At 42.8% G+C, this 14,847-nt stretch overlaps 1 protein-coding gene across 1 annotated transcript; it reads right to left on the bottom strand.

Moving 5' to 3' along the window:
• Nucleotides 1–5,589: 5,589 nt before the first annotated feature.
• LOC127529678 (uncharacterized) lies at nucleotides 5,590–13,184 on the bottom strand. The gene is made up of 3 exons (XM_051934198.1): nucleotides 13,057–13,184; nucleotides 8,383–8,953; nucleotides 5,590–5,595 (listed from the first exon to the last, which is right to left on the bottom strand). The coding sequence occupies exons 1-3, from the start codon at nucleotides 13,083–13,085 to the stop codon at nucleotides 5,590–5,592; spliced, it is 606 nt and encodes a 201-aa protein (XP_051790158.1). The 5' UTR covers nucleotides 13,086–13,184.
• Nucleotides 13,185–14,847: the final 1,663 nt, after the last annotated feature.

Below are 14,847 nucleotides of genomic sequence, written 5' to 3'. Positions count from 1 at the left end.
CCGGCAGAGCATTCAATTTTTAAGTGTTAATTTGTGTGCCATAATTTTTATATTAGAGCAGAGGAACCTTTAATGCAATGCAAAGGTGGTGGATGTTTACATTTCTTTTGTCCAGGACTTGACTGTGTGAAGACACATATATTAGCATGCTGCTGTTCCAGAAGCTCCTCCAGATCAATAGACAAGGTAAGCGGTGTATCATTAGATTAGATAAACTTTACTAATCTTCTTCTTTCGGTTGCTCTCGTTAGGGGTTGCCACAGTCGATCACCTTCTTCCATATCTTTCTGTCCTCTACATCTTGCTCTGTCACACCCATCACCTGCAGTTCCTCTCTCACCACATCCATAAACCTCCTCTCAGGCCTTCCTCTTTTCCTCTTCCCCGGCAGCTCTATCCTTAGCATCCTTCTCCCAATATACCCAGCATCTCTCCTCTGCACATGTCCAAACCAATGCAATCTCGCCTCTCTGACTTTGTCTCCCAACCGTCCAACTTGAGCTGACTCTCTAATGTCCTCATTTCTAATCCAATCCATCCTCGTCACACCCAATGTAAATCTTGCCATCTTTAACTCTGCCACCTCCAGCTCTGTCTCCTGCTTTCTTGTCAGTGCCACCGTCTCCAACCCATATAACACAAGGGGGCTGCGCCCCCCTGCTCGCTTCGCTCGCCTACCCCCGGCGTTTTGAATCCGTGCCCGCCGGGCAGCCGTAGGTTGCTTTTGTATTGGCCTCTCTTTCAACCTCATGTAGCATTTTTATAGACTTAGCTAATGGGTGATTGTTTATGACCTTAGTGACGTTTCTCATTATAAGCTCCGTGCATTGTTTGTTTTCAGGAAGGTTCATTCGTTGATAGATTGCGTCATCTGGATCTAAGATGTACATTTCTGCAAATTTGCGTTCATGATTTGTTTCAGGGTGCAATGTTCTAATGTGATGTAATATTTTTCCACATACGCGAAAGCAGTATGGGCCATTGCCAGCTGGTGGCCTGATATTTACTCCGGTAGATGCAAAAGCAAATGAACTATTGTAGGATCTAATGCAGTTCATAAAGTTTTTACTTTCAGGTACATCGTTAGTTAGAAGCTTCCGTAGATATTCAGGATATTCATGTAAAGGAGGCAGTCTAATTTGACCCTTTTGACAACAACGTGTAAACTCATTAGTTGTATTGCCAGTTGTTTCTTCAGGGAAGTTAAGTGAATGACAATGATTGCAAATGACATTCATTAATCCCAATGAATTTTCATTAATAGTCGACTCATTATAGAACGCGTTGTTAGCCAATTGGCGGAATTGTTTAGCAGGTGTTTGTCGTTACTGTCTTTGACGTTTATCTTTTGCCTGTGCCGTTTGAGAGGCGTGTTGTTGTATTTCCAGTATTTGGGATGTGTTGTTTTGGAGCTGTAACTGCTTTGGTTGTGTTGTGTGAGAAGTGCGTTGTAGTCACCGGCGTTCATTGTTTTTATGGAGCCGGGCCCGTTTTTGTATCCTGGTCAGTCGAGCTCTCTCTTTTTGGAGCTGTGTCTGCTTGTTTTCCGGCATATCAGACGCGCGTTGTAGACATCTGCGTTCATTGATATTTTCCCGTCGGTCCCGTTTTTGTATGTCTGTCACTCGAGCTCTTTCCTTTTGAACCCGTGCCTGCTTCGCTTCTGCAGTTTGAGATGCACGCTGCATGCATCTATGTTCATTGTATCTGTCCATTTGGGCTCGTTTCTGTACCTGTGTTAGTCGAGCTTTTCGTTTTTGGAGCCGAGACAGTTTTTCTTCCGCGGTTTCAGAAGCGTGTTGTAGGCACCTACGTTTATTGTTTTTTTTCATGAGGGCTCGTCTTTGTGGTCCCGTTACTCGAGCCGTATCGTTTTGCACCCGTGATCGTGAATTCATGACTTGTCTGTTCTTTATTGTTAGTAATATGGGTAAGTAATAAGGATGATCGCACTTACTGGTAATAGGGAGTGTTTTCTGTGGTTGTACGGTTAATAGTGCATCACTGTAATGAGATTCACCTATGCTGTATAGTTTGTACGTGTTCAGATGACGTATGTTTAATACGGAGCGTTCGTTTCTTCTTATTATTACCCATCAGGTGTTGCGCCTGTGTTATCTGTGGTTGTCCTGTTAATATTGCATCACTATAATGTGATTCCAATATGTAGTGTAGTCCAGTTTCTTGTTTATGTATGACGTTGGGTGTCCGCGTGTGGTTTTTTAGAAGTGCGTGGATTATGCTGTGTAGTGTGTACGTTGATTTCAGATGCGCGTTGTAGGCGAATGCTCCTATCGTAGTATTTGCTGTTTTCCATACCACAATTCGCTTTCCGTAATATCTCGGGGTTGATGTGTGACCCTTTGTGGACTCCGTAGTCTGTCCCGTTTTACTCTGGTGCGGGGGGGGTGACTCCTCTTTTTCCGTACCATCTCAGGCTTGGTTTGTGAACCTTTGTGAACTCCGTAGTATGTCCCGTTTCACTGTGGGGTGGGGATAATGTGATTCAAATATGTTGTTTTGTCCGTATTTGTGGGGTTTCTGTATGATGTCGGGTGTTTGCTTGCGGTTGCTCTTTCGTTTTTGAGCGGTAATCTCGGGCTTGATGGGTGACCCTTTGTGGACTCCGTAGTCTGTCCCGTTTCACTCGGGGGGCATGGGTCTGACTCCTCTTTTTTGTGTGCTATGGGCTTTGTGTGGCGCCTGCGTCTGACTCCTTTTTTTTGTGTGCTATGGGCGCGTTGCCTCATTTCTTATTTCTGTTAGTGGAGGGGGGCTTTGTGTGGCGCCTGCGCACTATGTCTTTTGCGTCCACGGGCAGGTCCCTGCGTCCATATCCGGTTTACCATTCTCGTTTAGTAATATGGATAGCTGGTCTCACTACCATCCTGTAGACCTTCCCTTTCACTCTTGCTGATACCTGTCTGTCACAAATTACTCCTGCCGTTCTTCTCCACCCATTCCATACTGCCTGCACTCTCTTTTTCACGTCTTTTCCACAATCCCTGTTAAGAAATTCAGATGCATACAGATTAGATAAACTTTATTAATATAATTAAGAAATTCAGATGTATACAGCAGCAGCAGAAACATAACAAAACAAGAATCCAGAGTCACATGACAGATAATACAGCCAATCAATCAATTGATCAGTAAATAAATAATAAAAATTAAACTTAATTAGTACATCAGGTGGAAGCATTTAATTGCCTGATAACAAAGGGCACAAAAGACCCCCAGAGGGGCTTCTTATCACTGTATGATGGAATGAGCCTGTTAAAGTGCTCCTGAAGTGGATGGAGGGGATTTTTCATGATGGCATTTAATTTTGCCATCATTGTCTTTTCCACAACAGCTTCCCGTGTGTCCAGGGTTCACCCTGTAATGGAGCAGGCTTTTGTTCAGGCCTTGTGCTTCTTTTGAGCTCAGGTTGCTTCCCCAGGATACTGCAGTATAGCACACCACACTGGCTACTATAGATTTGTAGAACATTTCCAGCAGTTTACTGCATGCATCAAAAGACCTAAGTCTCCAGTCTGCTGTGGTCCTTCTTGTCCAGCACCACTGTGTTGTCAGACCAGTCCAGTTTGTTGTTTATGTGAACCCCCAGGGACTTGTAGCTCTGCACCACTTTCATGTCCTCCGACTGAATGGTAACTGGTCTCAGAGACTCCTTGGCATGTCGGTTCTCCAACAAGAGCTCTTTTGTCTTGCTGATGTTGAGTTGCAGGTTATTGTCCTTGCACCACAAGACAAAGTCCTCCATGGCTTTTCTGTACATTGACCCGTCTCCATTATTAATGCAGCCTATGATGGATGACTTTCTGTATATGCAAGTGCTGGTATTGTGCCGAATGTCTTTTGTGTGGAGGTGCTCCACTACTACACACCACCATTTCTAACACACACAAGCCGTCAGTTTCACAAACTGCTGTCTGTTGGTCAGGAAGTCCATGATTCAAGGGGGGGGGGGGGGGGGGGGGAATCAAGATTTAAATCCTTGAGCTGTTTCTCCATTCAATGAGGTGTTAGAAGCACTGGAAAAGTCAAAGAACGTGATCCTAACGTGGTGCCAGCTTAGTCCAGGTGGGAGTAGGCCTTGTGGAGCATAGAGATGAGAACACCCTCACTACACCTACATTACTGGTCAAATGTTTTAGAATACCTCCATTTTTTCAGTTTTTCTTCAAATTTAATCAGTTGAAATGCAATGAATAACCTAAACGGTGACCAGGGGAGAGTAGTAAACTGACAGAGGACACCCTAGAAAGTCGTAAATTCTAATGATAATGGCAAGAAAACAGCAATTAACAAATGAAATGAAACTGAGTACTATTACTGCGGTGGGTTGGCACCCTGCCCGGGATTGGTTCCTACCTTCTGCCCTGTGTTGGCTGGGATTGGCTCCAGCAGACCCCCGTGACCCCTGTGTTCGGATTCAGCGGGTTGGATAATGGATGGATGGATGAGTACTATTACTTTTAGATGTGTGGGCCTTTCATTTAGAGAAATTGCAACAAAAAAAAAAAAAAATCAAAGTCTCCATGAATACAGTGGTATTCTACACAATCCAAAGGCAACTGGAAGAAACTCCGACAGGAAGAGATCTGGCAGACCCAAAGTCAACACCCCCATTAGAAGACAAACTCCTGAGGGTCACCAGCTGGGGTGATCACAGGCGCCTCACAGCTCAACAGTGCAGGTTGAAAAAAGCGAAGTGTCAGTGTCTACTGTGAAGAGGAGACTTTGTCCAGTCTGCAGTGGTCCACGGCTGCTATTTCAAGCCCTTGTTTTGTCCTTTAAGGAATGGCTTTCTTCCTGCCACTCATCCTGTCGAACCAGCAGCACAAAGTCTCCTCTTCACAGGACAGACTTGCTTTTTTCGACCTGCACTGTTAGTTGTTGTGCTGTGAGGCGCCTGGTCACACAAGCTGGTGACCCTCAGAAACGTGACTGGTAGAACAAATGAGCACTGTTTTCTGAATGCTAAAAAAACAAACTGGGAAAAACACAAAAATAATGGAGAAGAAAAGCAAAATGTTATTGTGGGGCCCTACTATAACAATACAATGTCTGCTCTTGATGAAAATATCATAACTCGCGTGCAGCTTTATTGCTTGTCTCCACTGCCTTTGGTGACCACACAGCTGATATTTTTTTAACCCTTTTCTCCTCCATTTAGTCATAAAACATGTTAGTTGATTTTTAAGACAATATGTCTCATTAATAAACCGTCTATACCAGGGGTGTCGAACTCCAGGCCTGGGGGGCCGCTGTGTCTGCAGGTTTTCATTCTAAACCCTTTTCCTAATCAGTGACCAGTTTTCATTGCTAATTAACTTCTTTTCCCTTCATTTTAATAGCCCTGTTTTTAAGGATTCAGTCCTCTGAATTTATTCCTTTCTTCATTAAATGAGAGCCAAACAGAAATGAAATGTGAAACAAGCTGACAGATGACCAGGGGGGTATTTTCCGTACGTGGATTACTCGTTTAGCCGGATGTAATTGTTGACGATTTGGCTGATCCTGGATCTGTCGTGTTTTCGAAACTCTTGCTGGATGTTTTGTCATAGCAGTACATCCAAATCCTCAAACCTGTTCGATGTAAACAAGGATTAGCTCACACACTTAATCAGTGTCCGTGCGTGGAATTCATTAAGACATGACTTCGCCGTTCATGAATGAGCGACCAGTTGATATCAGTGCGCAAATTATAAGAAGAGAATTTCATATTGGAGAGGGTTTTGCGCGATCGGCAAAATCCTCTATTGCTCCCGGAGGAAATTCTTTTCGAAAGATTCCGCTTTAGCCGAAGGGGGATATTGTACCTCAAAGATTTATTAGCACCTTATATTACAAGTCAAACTCGGCGAAGTCGGCCTCTCACAACCACACAGACAGTAGGCATTGCTTTGAGGTTTTTTGCAAGCAGCACTTTGTTTATATACTGTAGGCGATACGTTAAATCTAACTAAAAGTGCAGTTTGCCAGGCAATTCGTAAGTCTGTTTGGCTCTGAAATATTTCCTTCAGGTTTTCATTGTGTTTCCTGGACACCTGCATGTGCAGACCATAAAAGAAGCATTTCATTGCCATTGCAGGTAGGTAATACACAGGGTAAAACACCCACAGTTCCATGAAGAATCTCACAATCGGCCTAACATTCTCATTACCAGATTTCCAAATGTGATTGGGGCACTGGATTATATGCAGATCCGAATAATCAGACACAGTGTCTTCATCAAATATTTCACCTTCATCAATATATCGTTGGTCAGACACAGGTTCAAGGGATATGACATTCCCTGCCCAGACAAAAAAGAGGGCTATATGGAACATACCTATGGCACACATGGAGGACAAATATATGCAATGACCATCCTTTTACCTGAAATGAAGTGACCACTGCATCCTGCACTGGTTCTGAGGAGGAGCTTCCCCCTGGAATGCCCTCAGAAACAAGGCGATGGGAATTTTGCTGGAGAGCCAACTCTTCTGCAGGGTTTAGGTCCGGACCGCGTAGACCTCCACCTGTTTTTTGCTTGTCTGCCTTCTTATTAGCTTTAGAATTAATGTTTTTTATATTATATAAAGAATTGTTGACATAAAGAATCATAAATAGTTCTATACCAATATATTTACCAGTTTGAAGTATATTCTTGTATTTTACTTTAACCTGTTCCCATGTTCTCCTTGTGCTCACGTTTGATCTGGAATTATGACATATTAAATAATAATTAATCTGACACATTGGACACACTGCATTCAGTAAGTACAATGCACACTACTTAGCGTTTAATTTGTCGGCCACTTTTTGCCCAGCCGTCTTTTCTGGTTTGGGCTGCTTTTGCAGTGTTACCACTTGTGCATATTAAATCTTGAAATTTTTCATGTCCTTCGAATAAAAGGTCTTGCTCCGCTTGTGTGAAAAAAAAATGCGCCCATTCTTTTGTCATTTTGTTGCAGCCTATCTGTTTTAGTTTGGGAAAATGGTTCAAAGGTTTTAACAGAAAATAAGCAGGCAAGAATCAGAGAGGAAAGGTCCAATACTTCAATTGTTTACTTGTTCAAATATAATATCAGTTACATACAATATATAGCAATATACATGCAGATATAGGAATTGTACTATTGACTTACAGTAATATATATAAAGATATATGATTTATACTATTAACTTACAGTAATACAGATATGTGAATTATACTATACTTACAGTAATATCAAAGACCCAGAGCCATCATCCTAGACCAGTAAACTGAGGGAGCCCGCGTGTCAGTCTCGTCAGAGGATCAACTCGTGAGCCTGGTCCAATACCGGGCGGTGTGCACGTTCCCCACGGTTGAGCTTCCGAAGAAACTGAGGGCGGAACCTTCCCTTATATACTAATTGAGTGTCCTTACCCAAATGGCTTACGTGTAAGCAGTGTATACAGAAGTGATGAGTTTCTGCACACCTTCTTCCCACGGGACATCTTATTGTTTTTCTTCTACTTGGCCCTCACTGAGATGGTGCCTAGTATCAGAAGACACACAATAACAAGCGTTGCTTGCAATGAAGCCCCTCGAAGTGAAAAACAAGTACATGGCCTTGACTGTATTCCCATAACATTCTGAAACTCTTTATGAGAAGCAAGTTCTTGCACATTCTTTCGCTATCATCCCAAACATTCCAATCTTTGTAGCTGGTTTTGCACTGAAGCGACCAACCCCCTCTTACTCCTTTATTTCATCCCTTCTCCTGTTACAGAGAAAACCTTTTTTATTACAATCGGTCCCTCGCTCAGCGCAAAATCAGCAACCTTGTCTGTCGTGCTCTGTTATTAATTCGTTTTAAAACACAAAACACATAGCAATTAAATATAGTCATTAAAGCAATAATAATAATAAGCAGCACCAAAGGGTGTCCGTGTGCAACAACAGGTAAAACGTGATATCTACACAAGGTTATCATAGTGGTAACATTGTATTGAAACCAATACCCATTACATATTGTATCATTACACTCAGTATTTTCAGGTTTAACCGTTAACCATAAGCTACTGCTAAAGTTCCATATATCATGCCATATTTGCATATTATTTTTCTGTATCTGTGCTTGTAATATGTTAAAAGTGCATACAGTCCAGTTCATGAAAGTTGAGACATTTAACCATCGAGTGTCATTGCTAGCCGTGATTATCCAATCTGAAGCGCGTTGTTCCCAGTTTACTGTTTGCTGATGAGAGACCATGGACTGAGGTAACCACCTAGCCATTTGGTCTGCCACTTTGTGAGTATGTCGTCCCACATTCTCAAGCTTGTTTGCAGTTATTTCATTATCTACGGTGTTTAAAGTTCCTAGGGTGGTGCCAACCCCTCCTAAGAAAGTGTCAATACCATGCCCGTTTAGCACGCTTACACTGTGGCAACAGTGGAAACGTCACTTGCCATGTAACCTTAGTCCTTTTTGCTGTCATAGAAACAAGTTTACATGTGTCAATTATTGGTTCTACATGTGACTGTCTCGTTATGGGGGTTCTAGCCCACACGGCTATAGCAAGCATTGGTATAGTCCTGTTAATAATTTCAGTTGCATTGATCCAGCCAATGGGCCCAGGCTTATTAGAGGTGTATTCGCCTGATGTTGCATTGACCTCGCACTGTACCTTGGAGCCGTTCCAGGGCCCCATACACCAAGTTACTTTCGACGTCCAGGTAATATTTAAGTTTTCAGAGCACTCAATCAGATACTTCTGTGGTTTTACCCCCGGCACCTTCAAGTTCGAGGAGTAGATGGTGCACCCGTCACCAGTCGTAATGTTGAGGACATTGCAAGACTGATTCTCCAGACACGTGGTGTTCTCCTGACGTCTGGGCTTAGTGGAATCGTTCCACCACCATCGGACCGGAGTCGTCTCCGTTGCCTCGCCTCCTAATGTGGTGGCTCCTACTTCATTCAGAACACCCCCAATTCTGTAAAACAAGAGCACAGCATGTTGCACCCACTCCTCACTCCCGTCTATAGCAGTGTTTTACAGGAACATTTACCCATGCTTCTTCTCCATTGTATAGAACAGTTACAATCAAATCCTGTCCCATTGCGATGATTTCTGCCGGGCGGGGTGGTTCATGGGGTTGTTTAACCCACACCTTCACCCCGTTAACCAATTTAGGAGCATCTGTTGATCCAAATCCCCCCACATTCCGGCCAGTCTTAACTACTGGTGCAGTACTTTCCTGCACTTTTCCCATGTGAACTGGTATTATTAACAAGTGCGCTATTCGATCTCCCTTAGTCAATTTGATTGGATCCCCCATTGAGGATTGTAACAGAACTTTGACGGTCCCTTGGTAATCTGCGTCGATTACGCCTGCTAGCACAGTGACTCCCTTTAGCGCCAGACTTGATCTTGGGCATACATGCCCGTAGTGTCCCTTCGGGATTTTCACCCCTTTGTTTTACATGCTGAGCTCCAAAAACTGGATGGTAAGCCACTGCCTTTCATTTACTTATTCCCCAATATGAATGTGCTGCTTGAAACAACAATAAGTTTTTTCATTCCAACTAACTGCTAAAATGGCCATTCCATTAATTCAAATGCAGTACTTTCAAAAGCTTTCATATACAAACACGTGCTTTGCTTTCATCTCCTCTATTTCTTTCTTTAATTCACTTAGTTTTCAGTCACATTATTCAACTCATGCCCTGCAGTCTACAATGGCTATACAAATCCACCAGTTTCTCCACATTCAATGTCTAAATCAAATCTTACCTTAGCACTGGTTACTTTTACAAAAAGTTATGAATTAACTATTGGTATAACATTTTTAAACCTCAGAATTATACAGAGAATGCAGTGCAGTAGAGAATAAATGGAAGAAAACATTCTTACTCTTTTCCTTTTCTTTCAGTCCTCTGTTTTAACTTGCAATTTGGCATTGGCTGTTTTTATACTGCCACATGCCATTTTTCATACCAATTATTGCATTTAAACAAATGCACACCATATTGTCACTTACACTTTCCTTCATTACTACATACAAGTAACCCTCACATTATAGCAGCTTTACTTGTAAACTGACGTCTCCAATATACATATTGTTTTCTCTGCAGCAACAATCAACACAGGGGCTTTGAAAGGAGTGCTCCCAATAACCAGCTTAAGTTCTACTGCTGTTCCTCAGGGTCAAAAGACCCCGAAATCAAAGCACACACTTTAACACTGAGCGGTCGTTGTTTAATCCGTATGGCATTCTCGATGTACATCGCTACGTGTACTGCTAGCTGCTCGCGACTTTTTAGCCAGGTATTACTCCTCTCTTTTGCCTCCTCATCTAACTGCTTTATAATAATTATTAACCTTACACAATCTGTCTGACCAGCAGACAAGTGTAGGTTTTCTGTTTCAGCCGCCTTTGCCTCCACTTGATGCAGAGACGCTTTATCTGCGTCTTTGACTAGCGCAGCTGCTGCGGCTGACTCCGCCCTCCTCGAGGAAAGCACAACGGCCTCCGATTCGACTCTCTCTATCGCTACTGCTACGGTTAACGTTGCCGTTAAAGTTTCTGTTGCAACTACTGCTGTCTCCATTTTTAGCGAAGAAAACACAGCTGTAAAAGTTGATTCTACCGTACACCTAAAAACTTCAGAAATGCTGTTGATGCACGCTTACATTTGCAGGCTGTATGCCAGCATGCGAATACAGCATATTTGCCACCTGTGGACGATCCATCCCTATTATATACTCTTTCACTGGGGTGATTAGTACGGGGTAGGGTCTCACGGGCAACTGACCAATTAGTAACATCACCGTCACCTGAGTGGCAGGGATGTCCGTTCCCCCAATCCCCTGCACTGTCAATCGTTTCCCTTTGAATTTAGATGGATTCTCATATATTAAGTGGCCTCCGCACCCGTATCGATGAGAGCCTTTACTATTTGTTTGTTTTTATTTTCCCAATGTATCGTTACCGGTACAAAAGGTCGAATGTCCGCATCATGCCAATTTAGGGCTCTCACCTGTGCTTGGCCCCATCCCTAACAATCTCGTGCTGCGCGTTCTAATTCTTCAACGGGATATAAAGTCCTTCCTTTATTTTTTCCCTTTCCCTTTGCCTTTAGCTTTTTTCCCTCCTTTCTTATGCTTACTCTTGCGTCGGTTTTTCTCCCTATCTTCCTCCTCCTCTTCCTCCGAGGAGCTCTCGGAAGATGAAGAGGGGCCAGTTTCATCACGCTTTTTGCTCAATTTCTCCCACTCAGCAAAGGTAAGAACTTCGTCATGCTTTTTACTTAATTTTTCCCATTCTGCAAAGGTAAGGAGTGAATGTACTTCCGCCTTTGCCACTCGCTTCTTTATTCCGCCAGACTTATCTATAAGTCCTTTTTTCTTTGCCCTGTCCAGGAGCAGTCCTGTAGGCTGTCCATCTATCTCCTCCTTAGGGACTTTAGCATTAATTAACGCTCCCCATAACTCCTTCCTATTCACTCCCCCCTGTTCTATAGGCGCTATTCCTTGATGTAGCCCCAGTGGGTTGTGTTGCAGCTGTCCCTGGCGGGGCTCCTCCCCACTCCCCCCAGGTCACCTAAATCCCGTAATTTAGTCACAACCTCCCCCACTCCTGCACCTACCTCATTCAGTAAAAGAGTCATTATTATTCCTTTCAAACTAGCAGGGGCTGTTTTTATTAGGATGGTCCTGGCTACAGATGTAAATGGGAACAAATCTAACTGGTCCGCCTGGCCCGCTACCACGGCGTCCCTCATTGCCAATTCTCTAACCACTCGAATCGCCTGCTGCAAAGTCGTCCATGATTTTACTTCAGGCCAATTCTGTGGGTGCGGATATATTTCAAATGCTGCGTTCGCCGCCAGCGCCAACAACGTACTATCCCCTTCTAACTTGGTCAGTTCTTGTCTCATTGCTTGTTTAAACCGGGGATCGATGGCATAATCTGTAAATTCAGTACCATCCCCCTTATCCAGTGACACATGCCCGGCTCCTGCATCATGCAAGCGTACGAGCCATGTGTCTACTGGCTCATTTCGCCCTTGTGCATAACGTGATCTAAATCCTTCTCTTTCTTGTGCAGTGTAATCTTCATAAACATGTCCCCTCCTAACATTACCCTGTGCATCAGTAAAAAGTCTGCGACGTGTCACGGTTTAGCCTGTAAAGGCAGAGGATCAATTACCGACCCTGCATCGGGTCCGTCATCATACTCATAATCATCATCCCAAATGTTACCGTCCCATTTTTCAGGATCCCACTCATGGACGTTAGCTGCGGCTACAAACGCTTTGATCTTCGCAACATCCGGTCTACGCTTCTTTTTTGCATTCACCTTGGCTATGCAAAAGGCTGCCTTTTCCGCCATCCCCTCGGCTCTCTGTACCCGCGGCAATAATACAGCTACCTGGGATTCGGCCATTGAGGCCCACCCTAACGCATCCGCCAAGTCCATTTGCATTTTCTTAATCTCCCTTTCTTTTTCGTCTATCAGACTATCCAGATTTTTAACCGCAGTTAGCAAAACCCACCCTCACGTCTGCAAGCCCATTATGGGTTCCTTTGCAGACACCTGACATTTCTTAAGCGCGGCTCGCACATTCACTGGTGTTGGGGGATCCAAGCTCTGCCAATATTGTGCTAATCCCCCCCCACATCTCAATTCTCTGGCGCAGTCTTCCCATACTGTTTCTTCCCAGCCAGGGAGAGGTAAAGGAGCTGCACCAGGGTTTTTATCCTTTTTCTTAAACATCTCTGATTTCCTTTGCCTCACTTAATAGTTCAATATTTTACCAGATTCCCCAAAATCCTGCCGACTACGCCAAAATGTTTTAGTTTGGGAAAATGGTTCAAAGGTTTTAACAGAAAATAAGCAGGCAAGAATCAGAGAGGAAAGGTCCAATACTTCAATTGTTTACTTGTTCAAATATAATATCAGTTACATACAATATAATAGCAATATACATGCAGATATAGGAATTGTACTATTGACTTACAGTAATATATATAAGATATATGATTTATACTATTAACTTACAGTAATAGATATGTGAATTATACTATACTTACAGTAATATCAAAAGACCCAGAGCCATCATCCTAGACCAGTAGACTGAGGGAGCCCGCGTGTCAGTCTCGTCAGAGGATCAACTCGTGAGCCTGGTCCAATACCGGGCGGTGTGCACGTTCCCCACGGTTGAGCTTCCGAAGAAACTGAGGGCGGAACCTTCCCTTATATACTAATTGAGTGTCCTTACCCAAAATGGCTTACGTGTAAGCAGTGTATACAGAAGTGATGAGTTTCTGCACACCTTCTTCCCACGGGACATCTTATTGTTTTTTCTTCTACTTGGCCCTCACTGAGATGGGTGCCTAGTATCAGAAGACACACAATAACAAGCGTTGCTTGCAATGAAGCCCCTCGAAGTGAAAACAAGTACATGGCCTTGACTGTATTCCCATAACATTCTGAAACTCTTTATGAGAAGCAAGTTTTTGAACATTCTTTCGCTATCATCCCAAACATCCAATCTTTGTAGCTGGTTTTGCACTGAAGCGACCAACCCCCCCCTCTTACTCCTTTATTTCATCCCTTCTCCTGTTACAGAGAAAACCTTTTTTATTACACTATCAAAGACTTGATCATGTTTTCAAGACTCAATATATATGGGCTTTTCACTCAGCGCGGGCGCGCGCATTCATCCGGATGATTAGATCCAGCTAGACTAATCTACTACACAGGCTGCGTTTGAAAAACTGATTATCCCGGATGAGTTTCACAGGCATTAACTCATCCAAGATGAGACATCTGATCTCGGATGATTTAAACGACGTATGGAAAATACCCCCCCGGCTAAACTGGGATTTCAAACTCAAACCAATTTCACTCCAGCCAGTCTCTTAATGAAAAGCTGATTTTTGCTGTTAATTAAACTTATTTAATTCCACAGCTTGTTGCTGCTCTCATTCTGCCATGGCAGACATTTCTAAAACTGTTGATTTTCTGTTTTTTCTAAGAACATTGTCAAAATGTTTTGGTGACCTGAGAGTTCAACCTTACTGAGACCTTAACCTTTCGTTATTTTCAGATATTATGTACTGGGCACAGGTGAGCTGGTCATGTTGGCGGCTCGTTTTGTGTCTCGTTTGTATTTGGCTGCTAATTAAGGAAAAAGAGACAACTAAGGGGCCTGAGTCAAGTTAATTAAAACCAAGGCAAAAAGAAGTTAATTAGCAGCAAAAACATGTCACAAATGAAGAAGATGGTTAGAATGAAAAATTGCAGCCACTGCGGCCCTCCAGGACAGGAGTTCGACACCTGTGGTCTATACTGACAAACGTCATTAATTAATGTGCTTAAGTTATCAGATCAGACATTTTAGTTTAAATATATACTTTTAGATTTTGTCCTCTTTAATATGCAACATGATCATGAATTAATTTTTACATTTTCTGTATCAAATATGAAAATGTAACACTTATTACAGGGAAAGTCCTAATGTGCAAAACATGTTTGCCATAACACTCCATGGATTCTTTCACAAGATTTTTTGTAAGACAGGCTTACTTCAGAATTTGTGCATTTTGTTTCATAGCTCATGCATACTTGGAAACTGTTTTGGACAGAAAACACAGGTATCTGTTTAAACAATTCTATTATTTTTTTAATAATTGAACTTAAAACTGTTTCATTTACACACTTTTAATCGCTGATATAATAAAGTGGTGGGTTTTACCTTCTACAATATATAGCCTTTGTAATGGATTTATTTCCCCCAGATTAATCAAATGAAGACTTCCAAGCAAACAAGGTAAGGACACTTATTTAAAACGCCAAACAAGAAAATTTAAGGCTTTCGG

The sequence above is a fragment of the Erpetoichthys calabaricus genome, chromosome 1 (assembly GCF_900747795.2).
Source record: "Erpetoichthys calabaricus chromosome 1, fErpCal1.3, whole genome shotgun sequence".
Taxonomy (NCBI): Eukaryota; Metazoa; Chordata; class Cladistia; order Polypteriformes; family Polypteridae; genus Erpetoichthys; species Erpetoichthys calabaricus.
This window is presented reverse-complemented; position numbering and strand designations above follow the sequence as displayed.

Bases quoted from the DNA above. Each gene is read 5' to 3' on its own strand.
- LOC127529678 (XM_051934198.1), bottom strand. From the start codon at position 13,085: ATGATGGCTCTGGGTCTTTTGATATTACT. The intron at 8,954-13,056 runs GTAAGTATAGTA...CTTGTTTTACAG, and splicing joins CTGGGTCTTTTGATATTACT to AATTGGGGGTGTTCTGAATG.